Raw genomic sequence first — 14,879 nt, forward strand, 5'->3', positions numbered from 1 at the left:
TTCAACCATTAATCTTAATCTTCCAATCAAATTAAAAACAAAGGCAACATTCCCAGTCTGCTCACTTTTGACACAGACAATATTTACCTTAACAAACTCCAAGCAGCACACATCATTAATTGCTTCCCATCCAGCACAGATACCATCAGCAGATCCACCCAAATCCCACTAGGAGCCCCAACTCTACAAAACAAACCAACACATTTGAATGCAGCACTTGCCTTGTTGACAGAAGCTCTGATGGGCCAAGTGCTGAGGATCAAGCTGACTCCTTTTCTCTTTAACTCCTTCATTCAGTCCATCTCTCTCCATCTCCCACATTGGCCCAATCAGGCTAATGAGGCTCACACTTCCTTCAACCCTTCCTGCTCGCTAAAGTGGCGATTGATTGGAGGGGTGGGAAAGCTTTTAACTAGGGAGGGGTGGGAGAGAAATAATTAGCACGAATGAGCTTTTTCTGCAAACTCCTTCAATTTGGCTTTTCTCTTTCGGTTTATTTACTGACCCAGACAACATTAGGGATTAACTCTCCAAGGGTATGTTAACTTCTCAATGTCAGGGTGTAAATCAGTTTGAGGCTATAAACTAAGGCCCATTTGTCTAGCGCCGATGTCTCACTCCTCTCAGGTCACAGCACTGCGATGATGCCCGAGTTCATGAGCGAAAGAAGGGGGAAGGGAAAGGATTAAAGCCTAACAAACCGAGCGCTGAAGTTTTTCCTTTCATCTTCCCACTCAAATTGAGACACAAACTGAACATTGCAGCATCCTGTGGAAACTGGGAGGCACTGAACCTTGAACACTCAAAATTCTGACTACACAGAGAGCATTAATGTCACTGCCCGAATGACCAGTAAAGTGGTCTTTCTGGCAGTTGTACCGTTATTAACTCAGACAGATCTGGACTGGAAAAAACTAGAGCAGCAGCACTGCAGCCTCCAAACTTGACCCATGGCATAGACACAGATACAAAAGGACAGAGTGGCCGTAACGCAACTTCAGTGTTGTGCTTGAAAGTGGGAGACACAAGTAGAGATTTAAGTAAGGAGCAGAAAAAAAAGAGAAGAGACTTGAAAAGGCAAGCAGAAATCTGTAGCTAAACATAAAACAAAATGTCAGCTGTGATCACTTCAACTACCTTTTTTTTAAATGAGTTTGAAGCCCACACACTCTGATTACTCTCAGTGGTGGACTTCAGATCATCTAAAGCCTTAAAAGTTATTAAACACACCCCCAATCATTTAAGTTCTTGTAGCATAAAAAAATGAGGCACTTCATGAGGCAGCCTAATAGTAATTTTCTATTCATTTGATATGTCTTTAACTCATATGGAGGGTTTTCAAGAAAACCCTCGAAACACAAACACAGAGCGCTGAGATATAAGCTCCCATTAGAAACAAACCAGGCTAACTATGGCACGTCTCCTTAGTGACAATTAAGTTTATTTAGCACAAGGAAGTCTATAAAAAAAAGCCAATCCTTTTTTACAGAGATAAATAAAATCCAGTGTTCTTCAAAAAAAAAAAAAAAAAAAAAAAAACCTCTAAATGAGAGGACAGTTATGATTTAGAAAGCAACTGGCTTCACGTTAAATGCAGTCATCTCAGGTTTTAGATCAGCGCGTCACTGCTCTCATCGATTGTGATTCAAATATAAAAACCCACTGGCACGGCCTAATGTTTAAATCCATCTTAAAGCATTTACAAGCTTAAAAATATGTCCACCAAATGCATGATATCATTTTTACTACAGGTTAGAGCCTGTACGGCATTTATGAGTCGATTAACATAAAAGTTAACCAGCAAATATTCACATCTGCTGAATCAATTTATTACCTGTGTAATCTTTTCATGGAAAAAAAGAGAGTGACTTGTTTGAGGCATTAAAATGTGGTCTTCCTGCTTTTGTCTCAGTCATATTAAATTAAATATCTAAGGTCCCTGTCATATAGATTAAAAATAGCAATATGAGTCTATTTCTCTTAACATCAGCTTCTCAGCTCTTTCACTGTTCATCAGATCAAGAACAATGGGCTTTTTATTTTTTAAACTCAACTAAACACGGCCTTACTTTTCGGTTTGAACTGACATCAAATGTGTTTACTTCAAAAAGAGTATTTTTTTACAGTTATGATGTTTATTCCCTTCACAAGTTTAAATTACATTTAGAGTGCTATTAAAAAGGTCTTCGAACTTATTTTCTGTGGAGACCCTGCGATGCCCACGTTGTGTCCTTACCGCTGTCTTGAAGTTCACAGACAGGCTCTTCACTTATGGTGTTACTGTCAAACTGAAATGTGTGGGCGGACTGTGATTACATCTCTAAGGAGTTGACCCGACACCGATTATTGGCTGTGTCACAGTAACTCCAACACTGAAGAACATTTTACTGGGAAGGTGTTAAATCTAGTTTTTGGGAGAAGAAGCCAATTTGAAACCCTGAAATCTCAGCTCTCCAATTTCTCCTGCGCCTCACTTGATCTTCATGTGTTCTCTTAAAGGAGCTCGCTGAGGAAAACACTTACTGTCTCACCTTTTGGGCCGCCTGTCTGGAACAAGCACCAGTGGTAGAGTGCATTTGTTCAAGTACAGTTTCGAGGTATTTATGCATTTAATGACTATTTACATTTTATAATTTTACTCAAGTACATTTTAATCTTTTCCCTGCAATACATTAATTTGACAGCTGGAATCACTAGTTACTAAAAATCTGATCAACTTAAAAATGGTTTTAAAATTTGCAACATTTAAAAGCTGATTAACATAAATCAATAAGAGGCAGCATTAATCCAGCATTACATAACTATATAACACAATAATAAGGGCATCCCTGCTGCTTACTGCTGTTACTTTTGATATTTCAAGACGGCGCTGATGATACTTCTGCATCTGACGTATTAATCCATTATGAAAATAACTTGATCATTTGTCAGTTGGGTAGTGGTCTAAATCAATTACAGTTGCTCTACCCTACAGAGGAATAAAACAAAGCTAAATGTACTTCTGCTCTGTAATAGTAGTACTTTGGATGATGGGTAAACATTGCATCAGCCCCGTCTTTGACCCTGCCGATCACCACCGCTGCCTGAACTCGCTTCATACAGCTCAATCTTACTCTGATGGATTTTCTCTTTTATTGGTTTTTTGTACAGTAAATCCTCTTTACAGTAAAAAAAAAAAAGAAGAAGAAGAAAAGAGCAGGTTATGTCTCCATTTGGCAGAGTCTGCACAATCCTCGCCACAGTGATCCCGGTTTAGTAGCTGGTAGAAAGAGGAGGGGGAGAGCGTGTCGTTACCAAGTTTTGACAGCACATCATTTTTGCTCTCAATCTGAAACTACACCAGCGATGCCAATTTGACTCTGTAGTGCTTTTGTATACAGATAGTTGACAGGCACATTGTAAGAGCGCGTCCATTAGCGGTGCTTCACAAAACAGCCAGTGCAGTGGGGATACTGCTGTAGGAACTGGAGCTAAATAAGTACAGTTACTACAGCAGGGAGAAACAGTGCATTTCATGAGGGATCTGCTCTGCTTCACAAGAGCGGCATATGGACTCGTTTTACTTTTAGAGTAAACAGCACAACTCTGGCTTAGTTTTCACAGATGCCAGCAAGCTGAAGGCAACGAGAAGAGTTTCATTGGTTCTCAATTGAAATCCTAATCATCAAAACACACGGGACATTTATAATTTTGCAGCATCTGAGTTCCATCTTTCCTAAAGCATACACGCATGAAATATTTGTCAGCAACAGCAAACTTAGTGTGACATTTTGCATCTTGTAATATGAGCCTGTCCTAACACAACCTGACAAGTGCTCTGGGTTAGATATATGGTAACTGCAGGAAACAGAGAACGCTGTGGGGCCTAAGAGACCTCAGCAGCACGACTAGGTCCGTTCTGGGATTTCCATCAATCCTCCCCCCTCACACCCCTGCTACTACCAGAGAGGTCGGGTGGATCACAACAAGCTGCCTCCCTAGAGTAAAACGTGTGACTTGGTGACTAACTGGCAGACGTCGAAGGGTGTCTATGAAGCCTTGAAAACATTCATTCCTCTTGCTTAAAAAAATAAAATAAAATTACTACAGCTGGCTACAACTTGATTATCCTCTAATAACAGCTACACTATGTACATACTTAAAACAAACACACTATTACACTATTACCAGCTTAAGCACCAGAAGCTGGACCAGATACAGTAGATCAGTTAAAAAAAAGAAAAAGAAACGACAACAAAAGAAAACTTAATCCTTGGCCTGATGCTGGAAAATCCCCTCATAAAGTGGTTAAGCATGCAAGATTCCCACTGAATGTCCCCCATCACTCTAGTCAAATGAGGAAAATGCAGCTCAGGTGAAATCTAAGAAATAATTTTAGCTGCGCTGAAGCAATTTAGAACAACGTCAGGCCTGACAATCTCCCATACACACTCCGGCAGCGTGGAAAAAAAAACGGCGACGTCTGCCAGGCTGATTCTGGCGCTAAGCACGGCACTAAGCCCCATTGACAAAGCCAGCTAAGAATCAGAGAAGCCTTGCAGAAGGAGTGTGACGCTGTAGGGTAATGCTCTTGTAAGGGGCTCTACCTGCAGCGCCAAGGGTTCGTCTGTTTTATCCTCTTAAAAATCACCAAACAGGATCAGAGAGTACATCCCTCTCACCTTTTTCCTCCAGCATTTTCTAGTCGATGTCCTGCTGCTTGTCCATCCGTCTGGGTCCGCTCATCCATAACTCCCCAACACTCCCAATAACTTCATCCTCTATAACCCATAGGCCCCCACAACCCTGCTATTGCTACAGGACATCATCAAGCATGGAGTTCTCTGGAATCAATAAAAGATGCCCCAACACTGACTTGAATTTATATTTCAATCGAAGGAAGCATCCAAGCTCAAAAAAACACTTTTGTTTAATTATTAATGCTCCCACCATGCATCCACCCGTATACACAATGTAATAATAAAAGATTAAGCTGATCTTGTGCGGCTTCTGCTGTATCACTTCTGTTTACAGCCCAATTCAAAATTACCCACCGTTATAGAAAAAAAGCATTAATAGCCATTTACAGTGTTTGTGTCTGCTCACTCGAGCTCTATAGTCTACATCATGAGCAGGAACCAGATCTTATATTACAAAGTTTTTGCAGTGCCGCCAAGCAGAGCAAGCCTTTAAATATGGATCATCTTCACTAACAACAACAACAACATCATCAGAAAAAAAGAGCTGTGGCTGCAAGAAACAATTATATTCATTGTTTATTAATGAAGTGATTATTTTCTCAATTAACAGAACAAGCATTTAATCATTTAAGACCAGGGTTCTCAAAGTGGGGCCTGCAGGCCGAGAGCAGAAACATTTTATTCAGGCCGTGAGAGCAACACTGAAAGAATGCACTGTGGTACTTTTCATTAATCCACGGTTCATGTTAAACTGTAATATAGCCCGCACAGAGCGAGACCAAGGGAGCATTTATCTTCAGTTTCAACTCTTTAGTCCCGCCCTCATAGCAGACTAAACCTCCCCGAGTCTGATAAATGCAGCTGGTGTTAAAAAAAAAATAAAAGAACAGCCATCCCCATTAATATGTCTGTGAAGGTTCTCAGTCATCCAGGTCATCGAGCTTGCAAAGAAAAGCGTCTGGACTTCTTTAAGTTGCTTGAAGACGTTTCACCTCTCATCCGAGAAGCTTCTTCAGTTCTAAGGTCAAATGGTGGAGAGTCCCAGATTTAAACCTAGTGGGAGTTTCCCCCCACAGAGGGACAAAAGGACCCCCTGATGATCCTCTAATCGCCTGAGCCAAGGTGTGAAACTGGGTGTGGGTCCCAATCAGCCAGAGTTTCGGGTGAGCTCATTGTGAAACCTGGCCCCAACTTATCATGCGAATTCCTGAGGTCAGATGGCCCAGGATGTGAGTGGGCGTTAAGGCGTCTGGGGAGGGAACTCAAAAATGCCTTTGTACTAAATGTACAAGCCTAGAGCAGAGGTGTCAAACATAAGGCCCAGGGGCCAGAATCGGCTCGGTGCAGACTCCAACCCGACCCACTGGACAACTCTGGAAAATGTGAGTGAACAGATTTTGGACTTTTAACTGAATTTTTTCAGCTTTCACTCCTAAAACACATCTCAATTGGCCATTTACACTACACGAAAGTAATTAAGGATTAGATTATGAATTAAATGACAGAAAAGTTCTTGTTTTTCATGTCCTACTTGAGAAAGGTATTTTTTTTAACAATGTGTACACAGCATTTTCTGTGACTTAGTAAAAGCCTTCTGTTTTATAATTAGAGGACATTATGGGAAATGAGTCACCAGAACTATTCTGTAATTTTACACATTTATCTCTTAAAATTCAAGCCCAAATAGTCACGCTGACAGATTTCTTTCATTTACTACAGGAGCACGTTTTCCCAGGGATTAAATATGTAGTTAAACTTGACTTTAGGTCTAAGTGGGCTGCATATGGCCTGTAATGTGAAATGAGTTTGACATCCCTGGGCTGGTGGAACACTGTTTGGCAGAGACATGTGAAAAAGTAATTTCAAAAGCTTCTTCTGTTCAGTTTGTATGAGCAACAAAAATAAGCAAGCATTAATGAATGTCAGTTTTTTTGAAAAGAAAAAAGGAAAAACACAGACAAATAACATATACGCGGAAAGACAAACACATTTGAAAGGGCTTGGGGAAGCTTTTCAAACTATTTTAAAGACCTAACAGAAAGTTGGCCTGAATAGTTGTTTTTCGAGAGCCATGCAGTTTTTGTTTGCTGTATTTTTTGTACTGAATGGAGGCGTATTTTTGGTCTCAATTTGAACATTTTGTTTGCTTTTCCTGCCCTTTTATTTCCTTCTAGAGAAGAAATTTTTGAGGAGATTGACTGTTACGTGTTAAATGGTCTATTAAAAAATAAATAGATTTTTTTTTTTTAAACTAGTCACTTTTTTTCCTATTCGGCACTCAGACCGAGTCATTCTTGAGAACCTAGAGTTTAGGCTACAAGAAAAAAGCAAAGAGTAAAAAACTACTTATCATCTCATCACTGTTGCATCTTTTTACAAGCCATAGCAAGACCCTTAATTTCCTTGTTTTTTGCCAAACAAACAGACCAGTAGCTGTAGACGGCTGAAAACTGACTATTAAATGTGACAAAGAAAATCAGAATTTAGATCAGCACTTAATTCTGTTGATTGACTAATTACCAGGAAAGATGCCATTGGGAGAAAAATCTGCATAATGCCTGAATATTTTTAAACCTGAAATCAATTCATTAATCCTCAAGCATTTTGAAAACCAACGCTTCAGTGGGCTTTTGAGCAAAAAGGCCTCGTGCTTTTTCCACCTTCTCCAGTGTGACGATTTGTCCTATATTCATGTAAATATGTACCTAAACAAAGATGCATCTCTTCTGTGAAACAGAATACTGAAACTGTACTCACTCAAGCTGATTTGACTTTGAGCTGAGTCTCCTTCTGACCTTTGAATCGACTGCACACCTAAACCTTTATTATTATTCCCGAGGAGTTAAGCTTCAGGCTTTGATCAGCATCTCAAGTTAACGCTATGAATATCTCTATTTTCCCTGACGGTCTACAATTACTCATGAAAGGCTTTTAATCTCCCAGCTTTTCTCAAGAAATGTTTGTTCATCAATCCGATCACACTTTTTATTTCAAAAAGCTGATGTTGCGCTGACGGTAACGTGACGGTTTGGGGTGGAAATCCTAGGTGACCTAAAGAGTTAGTGCCTTTCACCTGTCTAATGCCTGACCTTTTGTCCCTCACAACACCACCCCTGCTCCTTTATCCATCCATCCATCTCCTTTTCTAGGTTTCTTATCCAGGGGGATGTTACAAGTCCAGCCTACACATACAGACTCTCTCTTCCTCCCTCTTGTCGGTCACCTGGGGGCCGAGAAAACTATTGGCTCTAATCTTGTATCTCTCAGCTTTAGCCACAGTGGGTGGGTTAGCAGAGCCAACCAACAGCTTTATCTCTGACCAGCAGAGGAAAACCTGGGAGACCCTATCTCATCCACCCACACAGGCACACACATGCACATGACAGGACACCTGCTCACATATCAAACCACTCATAGACAAAGCACATCAAACACGTACACACAGTTAGAGCTGGGTTCATGTGTGCTCCTGGCAAAAGCAGGGGAACACATGCAGACTTACATATATGTAGTCTTAACAGCACATCTAAATAAGGGTGTAAAGGTGTGACACACACACACACACACACACACACACACACAAAGACTCCTGGCAAGCAGAAATTGTGACGAAGACAAGTGGTTCAGCTGCGAAGACTGAGATAGGACCGGAATATTCTTTATCTCTTGACGGTGCACGGCTTAATTTTAGGGACAGTTTTTTATAGTCTAGCCTGAAAGATTTATCAGCTGACTCTGCTGCTGCATTTACTTTAACGCACCGAATTAGCTCCACGGAAAAAAAAAAAAAAAGGACATCACACAAAAATACTGAGAGAACTTATCGGTTCAGTTTTTAAATCTTTTTCAATTAGATTTTATTCTGCGCAGTGAAGACAGTGGGCCAGAATAAATGGCATTTAATGTCAAACATAATAAACACTACGGGGGCTAAAAGTAAGTGTAGAAATGGAAATGAAGAATAAAACTTTTGCAGGGCAAAAATGCAGTTCAGTAGAGCTCAACAAATTTGCATTTAATCAATTTGAAAAAAGGTTTTAATGCAAAGTTAGTTGCTGCGTAGCAGCACACACACACTCCAAGAACGCATCACTCCAACGACATTTCATTGTGCAATCCATCTTAATCAGCTAGCCCATCAGAGACAATATATCCTCCCCTCCATCTCCCTACCCTTCTCCGGACGGAGTGATTGAGGGGTGTAAAGAGGAGGATGTTTCTGCCCACGTCTCCTCCCCCAGTATGCCCCCCACCACCACCACCCGGACGGCTCTTAAGTGCTTGTGGGTTTTTATGTTTGTAGTGTTTTATAGGAGTGGGCAGAAGCCAGGAGCAGTAAAAGTGTGGAAAGAAGGAGGGAGGGAGGAATAGGAGGAGGAGGGAAGGAGGAGTTGAGGGTTACTGTAAATCCAATCTTTATTGAGAGAGAGACACAAACGACAACCAGCGCCCACCCTGCAACGCCCTGTTTACCTGATCAACGAGTGCTGATTGAGGAAAGGAGAGAAGGAAGGGAGGGAATGAAACAAGATAAGGGAGCACGTGAAGTTCAAACCTGTTAATTTATCCGTCCCTATGCATTCGTGTACACGAGTGTCTCTCTTCATGCATATATATGTGTGCGTGTGTTTGAGTGTCTAATCAATTGCTAACCACCAGCCAGGCCTGGAGGCCCCCACCCTCCCAACCTACCTACCAGCCTGCCAGTATAGCGTATAATTGGCCACAGTTGGCTTCAATTGAATGTTTGCTGCCTTAGGGGCCAAATGATGCTTCAAGGCCTTTCAAAGCAGCCACAGAAAATCCACAACACTCCTCCACATGTCAAAAACCGCACGCTCTGGTCAGAGCTTTGCTGCAACAGCAGAAAGTTTACAATTTCAAAAATGAGCGTAATTAACTTGCTCGATGTTTCCTTTTATTTTAATGTCATATTTCTTTAAGTGCAACTGGCATCACTCAAAGCCTCTTAGTCAATCAGTTAGTCACTGGGAGAAAAGGTCAGCAGCTTAGTCAACAAAATGACCACGGAGACAGTCAGCTGGGCAGCCAATCAGTCAGGCAGAAAGGATGATCGGACTCTGCCGCCCAAAGCTCCTTTGAGGGTACCCTGTACCTGCTTGTTGCCATGGCAATGCAGTCTGAGATTTAAATACTAGCCTGTGTCCTCTCCCTGTGTCTCTTTCATCTTCTTCTTTTCACTCCTCCAGACTCCCCTCTTGCTTTTTGTCACTCAGTGTGACTCTCTCACGCTCCATCTCTCAGTCATGTTTCCTCTGGCATTGCTGAGGTTTTTCTTCGTCACCTTGCCTCGTCCTCTCCGCTAAATGACACTTTACTAGCTGTTTCTTCTTGTTAATTCTGTGCTACTTTGCATCCCACGACTCTGTAAAAGCTCTTGTAAAATACAAAGTCGCCTCTCCAGAAACACAGAGACGGTACTTACTGTATACACACATAATTACTGAAACATTTGTAGACAGATGCATGTATAATTACTTGCAAGCACACACAAACAGAAGCAGTCACACTGAACTATGAGAGTCAACGATCAAAATATTCACTGGATGCTGGCACAGCGCGCACCTGCTGACAGTCAGCTGCCAGTGAAAATCTATCATTTTCTGCTAAAGCCTCATCATCAAGCATCATTTAGGCATGCTGGCCTGCCTCACTCTCCCCCGATGCATCACCAGTGCCAAGACACCGATTAAATTTCCCCCACATGCCCAAACAGCCTTGTGGGAAAAAGAAAGTCTCGAATGGATCAAGTGGCTTCTGGCTCCATCTAATGGTCACTACTATCTAAAACCTGAGAACAACAAGTGATGGGAGGACATGAGACCAAAAAATGTTTTAAGAGTTAGATATACATTCACTGGACTGTTTATTAGGTACACCTGGCTAGTACTGAATTGGACCCCCTTTTGTCTTCAGAACTGTGTTAATTCCTCATAGCATAGATTTATCAAGGTGCTGGAAGCATTCATCAGAGGTGCTCAGTTGGCACTAATGGACCCAACATTGGCCAAAAGAATATCCTCCACACCATTATACCGCCACCAGCAGCCTGAACTGAACTACAACACAGACAAGATCCATGGTTTCCTATCGTCTGCACCAAATTCTGAACCTACCATCCGAATTTCAGAGCATAAATGGAGACTCATCGGACAAGGCAAAAGTTTCCAAATTTTTATTATCCTATTTTAGTGAGACTGTATGAATCATACCCTCAGTTTCAGTTCTGAGCTGACAGGAATGGCGGGAATGGGGTACTCTCATGGTCCAAACTTCAGTTTTAACTTCTCGACCATGCCTAAATGCATTGGATTTCTGTTATATGTGTCGGCTGATTAGATATAGCTTAAATATTATTTATAATTCAATATTTGCAAGTAGTTTTGGAATTAAGACATTCGTCTCTTCTGTTCCAGAGCTAGTCCGTTTTTAAATAATTTAATATTAAATAGAATTTTAAAAAACAAATTTAGTAAATGGCTTAAAAATCATTTGGTTAACAGCATTACCGTTATCAGAGTGGTTTTTAAGTTTTGTTTTGCACTTATTGTCTGTCTTTAGTTTTATATTTTTATTTATTCAGCCTCTTGTTCCAGTAACTCAGACATTTCAGACTCTCCCAGTTCTTCATCGTACTATTGCTGAACATTTACCCAAAGCAAAACTGATCTGACGCAGCAGATAAACATCAGCCACTGCCATGGGTAAATGTCAACCTTTTTGCTCATAGGCCAACTGCAGCCAGCAAGGCCATTTCCGATGTCCAGCAGATGCATGCATGCATATCAACAGTTGGAGTTGAAAATAATCACTTTCTGCAGTGCACAGACATTAAAAGATACAGTGTTCTTAAACCAAACAGCTGGGGGATGCTACATAAACAAACAAAGCATATGAATTTCACATATATCAAAGCAGTCTGTCCATAATTCTTCCAGCATGGAGCCTTCAGATGAATGCTAGCTCTGCTTTTGTGTTTCTTTGTCTACTTTTAAAGTTTCCAGGGAGCGACTCAGCAAATCTTCTGATTCTCAGCCGTTCTGTTGTTCTTTTATTCTTTTGTACTCCACTTTAAAGAAAACTTCACAGTAGGATTCTTAACCATATAAAGCCCTGTAGCTGTATCTCCCACACACTGAGAAAACATAATACCCATAATCACAGCGCGAACCTCCCTCACAGGTGTTCCTTGCTAAATGTATGCACATCAATGCACAAACGGATTGGAGGCGGCACTCAGTTTGGCACCAAGCTTTTAAAAACATAATCCTTTCTCATGTTTCCCTCTGACTGACTCTTCTTCACATTATTCTTTTCCAGAGGTTTCATCTGTACACCACTGCGAGCCATTATTTTTAGTCAAATAACAGCAAAATAAAATTGAGCTTCATCAATTTATTTTTTAATTACATTTGATTTTGACCTGTGTGAAAATAGACAATTTCACAAAGGTTTAAACATAGACACACACACACATACCTGCATTGACTATAGCGTCTATCTCAAGCTTGGTGATGTCGCCGTTATAAAGGGAAATCTTCTGGTCCAATTTTTCATTCCTCTTGTAGTCAGTTGGCTGCGAACCACCTGATGATGAGAGACACAAACAGCCTCAGGACCAGGTTTGCTTACCTGATAAATCAGCACAGAGGATACATCTGTAGTTCAACGCATACAAAAAGCATCATGTCCTAAACAATTCTTGGAAAAGGCTGCCACCATTTATAGAAGATCACAAGATGTGTATGTAATGAAATGATTTGCCAGGAAGGCACTCAATCCTTAAGCGACTGTCAGAACTCTCACACTCCCTGCCAAGCATCTACAGTATGAGATACAGATTCATACAAGAGGGATCTGTCATTTCATTGTTCAAGGCCTTTATATAGCAAAGTGAATCTAAAGCAAACACATTGAAGCACTAAAAACTATTAGTTTCCACAACCTTCATCAAAGCAAGTGTAGTGATCTGCAGTGACCCTTCAAATGTATGACCTCCATCCATCCATCCATGGAGATATCAAACAGAGATGCTCCAAGGCCTTCTCCTGTCAGGACATGCATCAAATACCTCACCTAGAAGGTGATCAGGAGGCATCCTAGAGCAGATGCCCAAACCATCAAACAATCTGACTTAGCTCTATTCAGTGTGAAACCCAGCCACCCTTCAGAGGAAGGTCACGGACAAGCTAATACTCTGCAATCTCACTCTCCCTCACTTGTGAGCAACATCCTGAGATATTTAAACTCCTCCACTTGAGACAGCAACTCATCCCTGACCTGGAGTGAACACTCCACCCTTTCCCGGCTGAGGATCATGACCTCAGACTTCAAAATGCTGAGAGTCATTCTTGCTGCACACCACTCTAGTGCATATTGGAAATCACCACCTTAATTCATCATTCTAAATATACCTATATAATGTTAAATAATACAATATTGTGCACTGAAAGCTCTGCAGCTAATTCAAAACAAAATAGTTTTTCATTTCTAAAAACTTGACTCCGCCTGACAGCGTTTGAGCACACTGCCTATCATTGTCTCTTAAAAACCAGAGATGTGTGGGGCAGCATTTTTTTTCACTCAGAAGAAAATATATTGATGTTTATAATCAGACTGCATTTTTTAGCAGCTGAATCTTATGCCTACCTTTACGGAGCAGCTACATATGGGGTCTGTCCAGTATTAAAATAATTGTTAATGATCTGAAACCTTGGAAATCTGAGACTCTTGGAAAACCCTACCACTACTATCACTCAACTCTTTGTGAACAGAATGGTAACTGTGACTGATGCTGAGGGTCTGACCTGCAGTGGGAGTCCACACTGAGATCTCATCCAGTGGCTTGTAGTCAGTTGTCCAGTAGTACTGACGCCTGTCCTCCACGCTCAGAGACAGCAGGTAGTCTGAGAGAAAAGTAAGATAAAGAGAAAAGGCAGTAAGTCATCTGAAACATATAACATCAAATGTATTTGTCATTTGCACTTTGAGGAGATATCAATGAGTTTCTGACTGAATATTTGATCACTCTTCTTGGCAGATTTTGAGAAAAACATTTCTCCAGAAGGCTTTTGGCCTGTCCATGTAGGCAGTAGCAAATTTGGTCAGCACCCTCTAAGTCCATGACAATGTAAAACTCAGTCATGCTGGTGTTCCAGCAGTTTCCAGTTCATGACATGCTTGAGTCTTTGTGACTCCTGGTTGTACCAAACCAATCTCCTCTCATCTGAGAGTGACAGTTTGGATCTTCTTCCAGACTTTGCAAAGGAGGTGACACATCCAGAAAACTTATTCTTGCATATAGTCGTTTGACTATGGAATCTGGAGTTGTTGAGAAATGGCTCCATTAAGCTTTGGCCTCAACCCAACTGAAAACTTTTAGATAATGCTTCAATTCCAGCTCTATGACTGGAAACAATTGAATTTAAATGAACTCCAGTTAAGTGAACTGCCGAGAAGAGATGTCAGATATCTGGCCAGAATTATGCCAGATGCTTGTTGATGGCTACCAAAAGCATCTGTTCGAGTACAACTTGCTAACAGACATTTAACCAAATATCAATGGGGCTGTATGTGTCCATTTAAGCCTGTATGTATACTTTTCACCCTGTGTAGATTAAAGAGAACCAAAAATCATTTCAAATTTGTGCATCCTATTCTTTAATTTATTTTTTAAGTCATTAAAGATGTATGCTGTACAATCATTTCATTCAGGAAAAACAACAGTTAATAAAAAATTTTTTTAAAAAATTAATACAATTTAAAGCCCAAAATTACCATGACATTCATGCCTATGATGAGTGTATGTAAACTTCAGACCACAACCTTATGAAGGAAACTAAATAGTGCATGAAATTTTTCACAAGCTTACAACTTCAGGCAGCAGTAAGTCAGTTTCATTCCATAATTTATAATTTTATAACGTTACTGTATTTTAATCATGTATTATTTAATTTAACAGTTAATTAAAAATATTGGTGTGTTTTACATATTTATTAAGTTTAATTTATTAATTCGATTTTTTTAATATACAGTATAATGTGTATGAAATACATGTGTACTTTGATCTGTTACCACTAATTGCTTTATCGGTACTGTTGATCCCTGTGACAACAGCTGGACAGGTTCTGGCGGTCACGTGACCGCACACACGCGTCAAAGGCCCTGCAGGTTAAGCGT

The 14,879-nt window shown here is 40.6% G+C and overlaps 1 protein-coding gene across 1 annotated transcript in view; it reads right to left on the bottom strand.

The window, feature by feature from the left end:
• Positions 1–14,879, bottom strand: part of macrod1 (mono-ADP ribosylhydrolase 1) — a 148,942-nt gene that overhangs the window by 133,490 nt on the left and 573 nt on the right. The window contains exons 2-3 of the mRNA XM_080901673.1: positions 13,508–13,606; positions 12,180–12,287 (exon numbers count right to left, since the gene is read on the bottom strand). Of these exons, the coding sequence (XP_080757799.1) occupies positions 12,180–12,287; positions 13,508–13,606 (207 nt within the window). The remainder of the gene's footprint in view (positions 1–12,179; positions 12,288–13,507; positions 13,607–14,879) is intronic.

Source organism: Rhamphochromis sp. 'chilingali' (assembly GCF_963969265.1).
Source record: "Rhamphochromis sp. 'chilingali' genome assembly, chromosome: 13".
NCBI lineage: Eukaryota > Metazoa > Chordata > Actinopteri > Cichliformes > Cichlidae > Rhamphochromis > Rhamphochromis sp. 'chilingali'.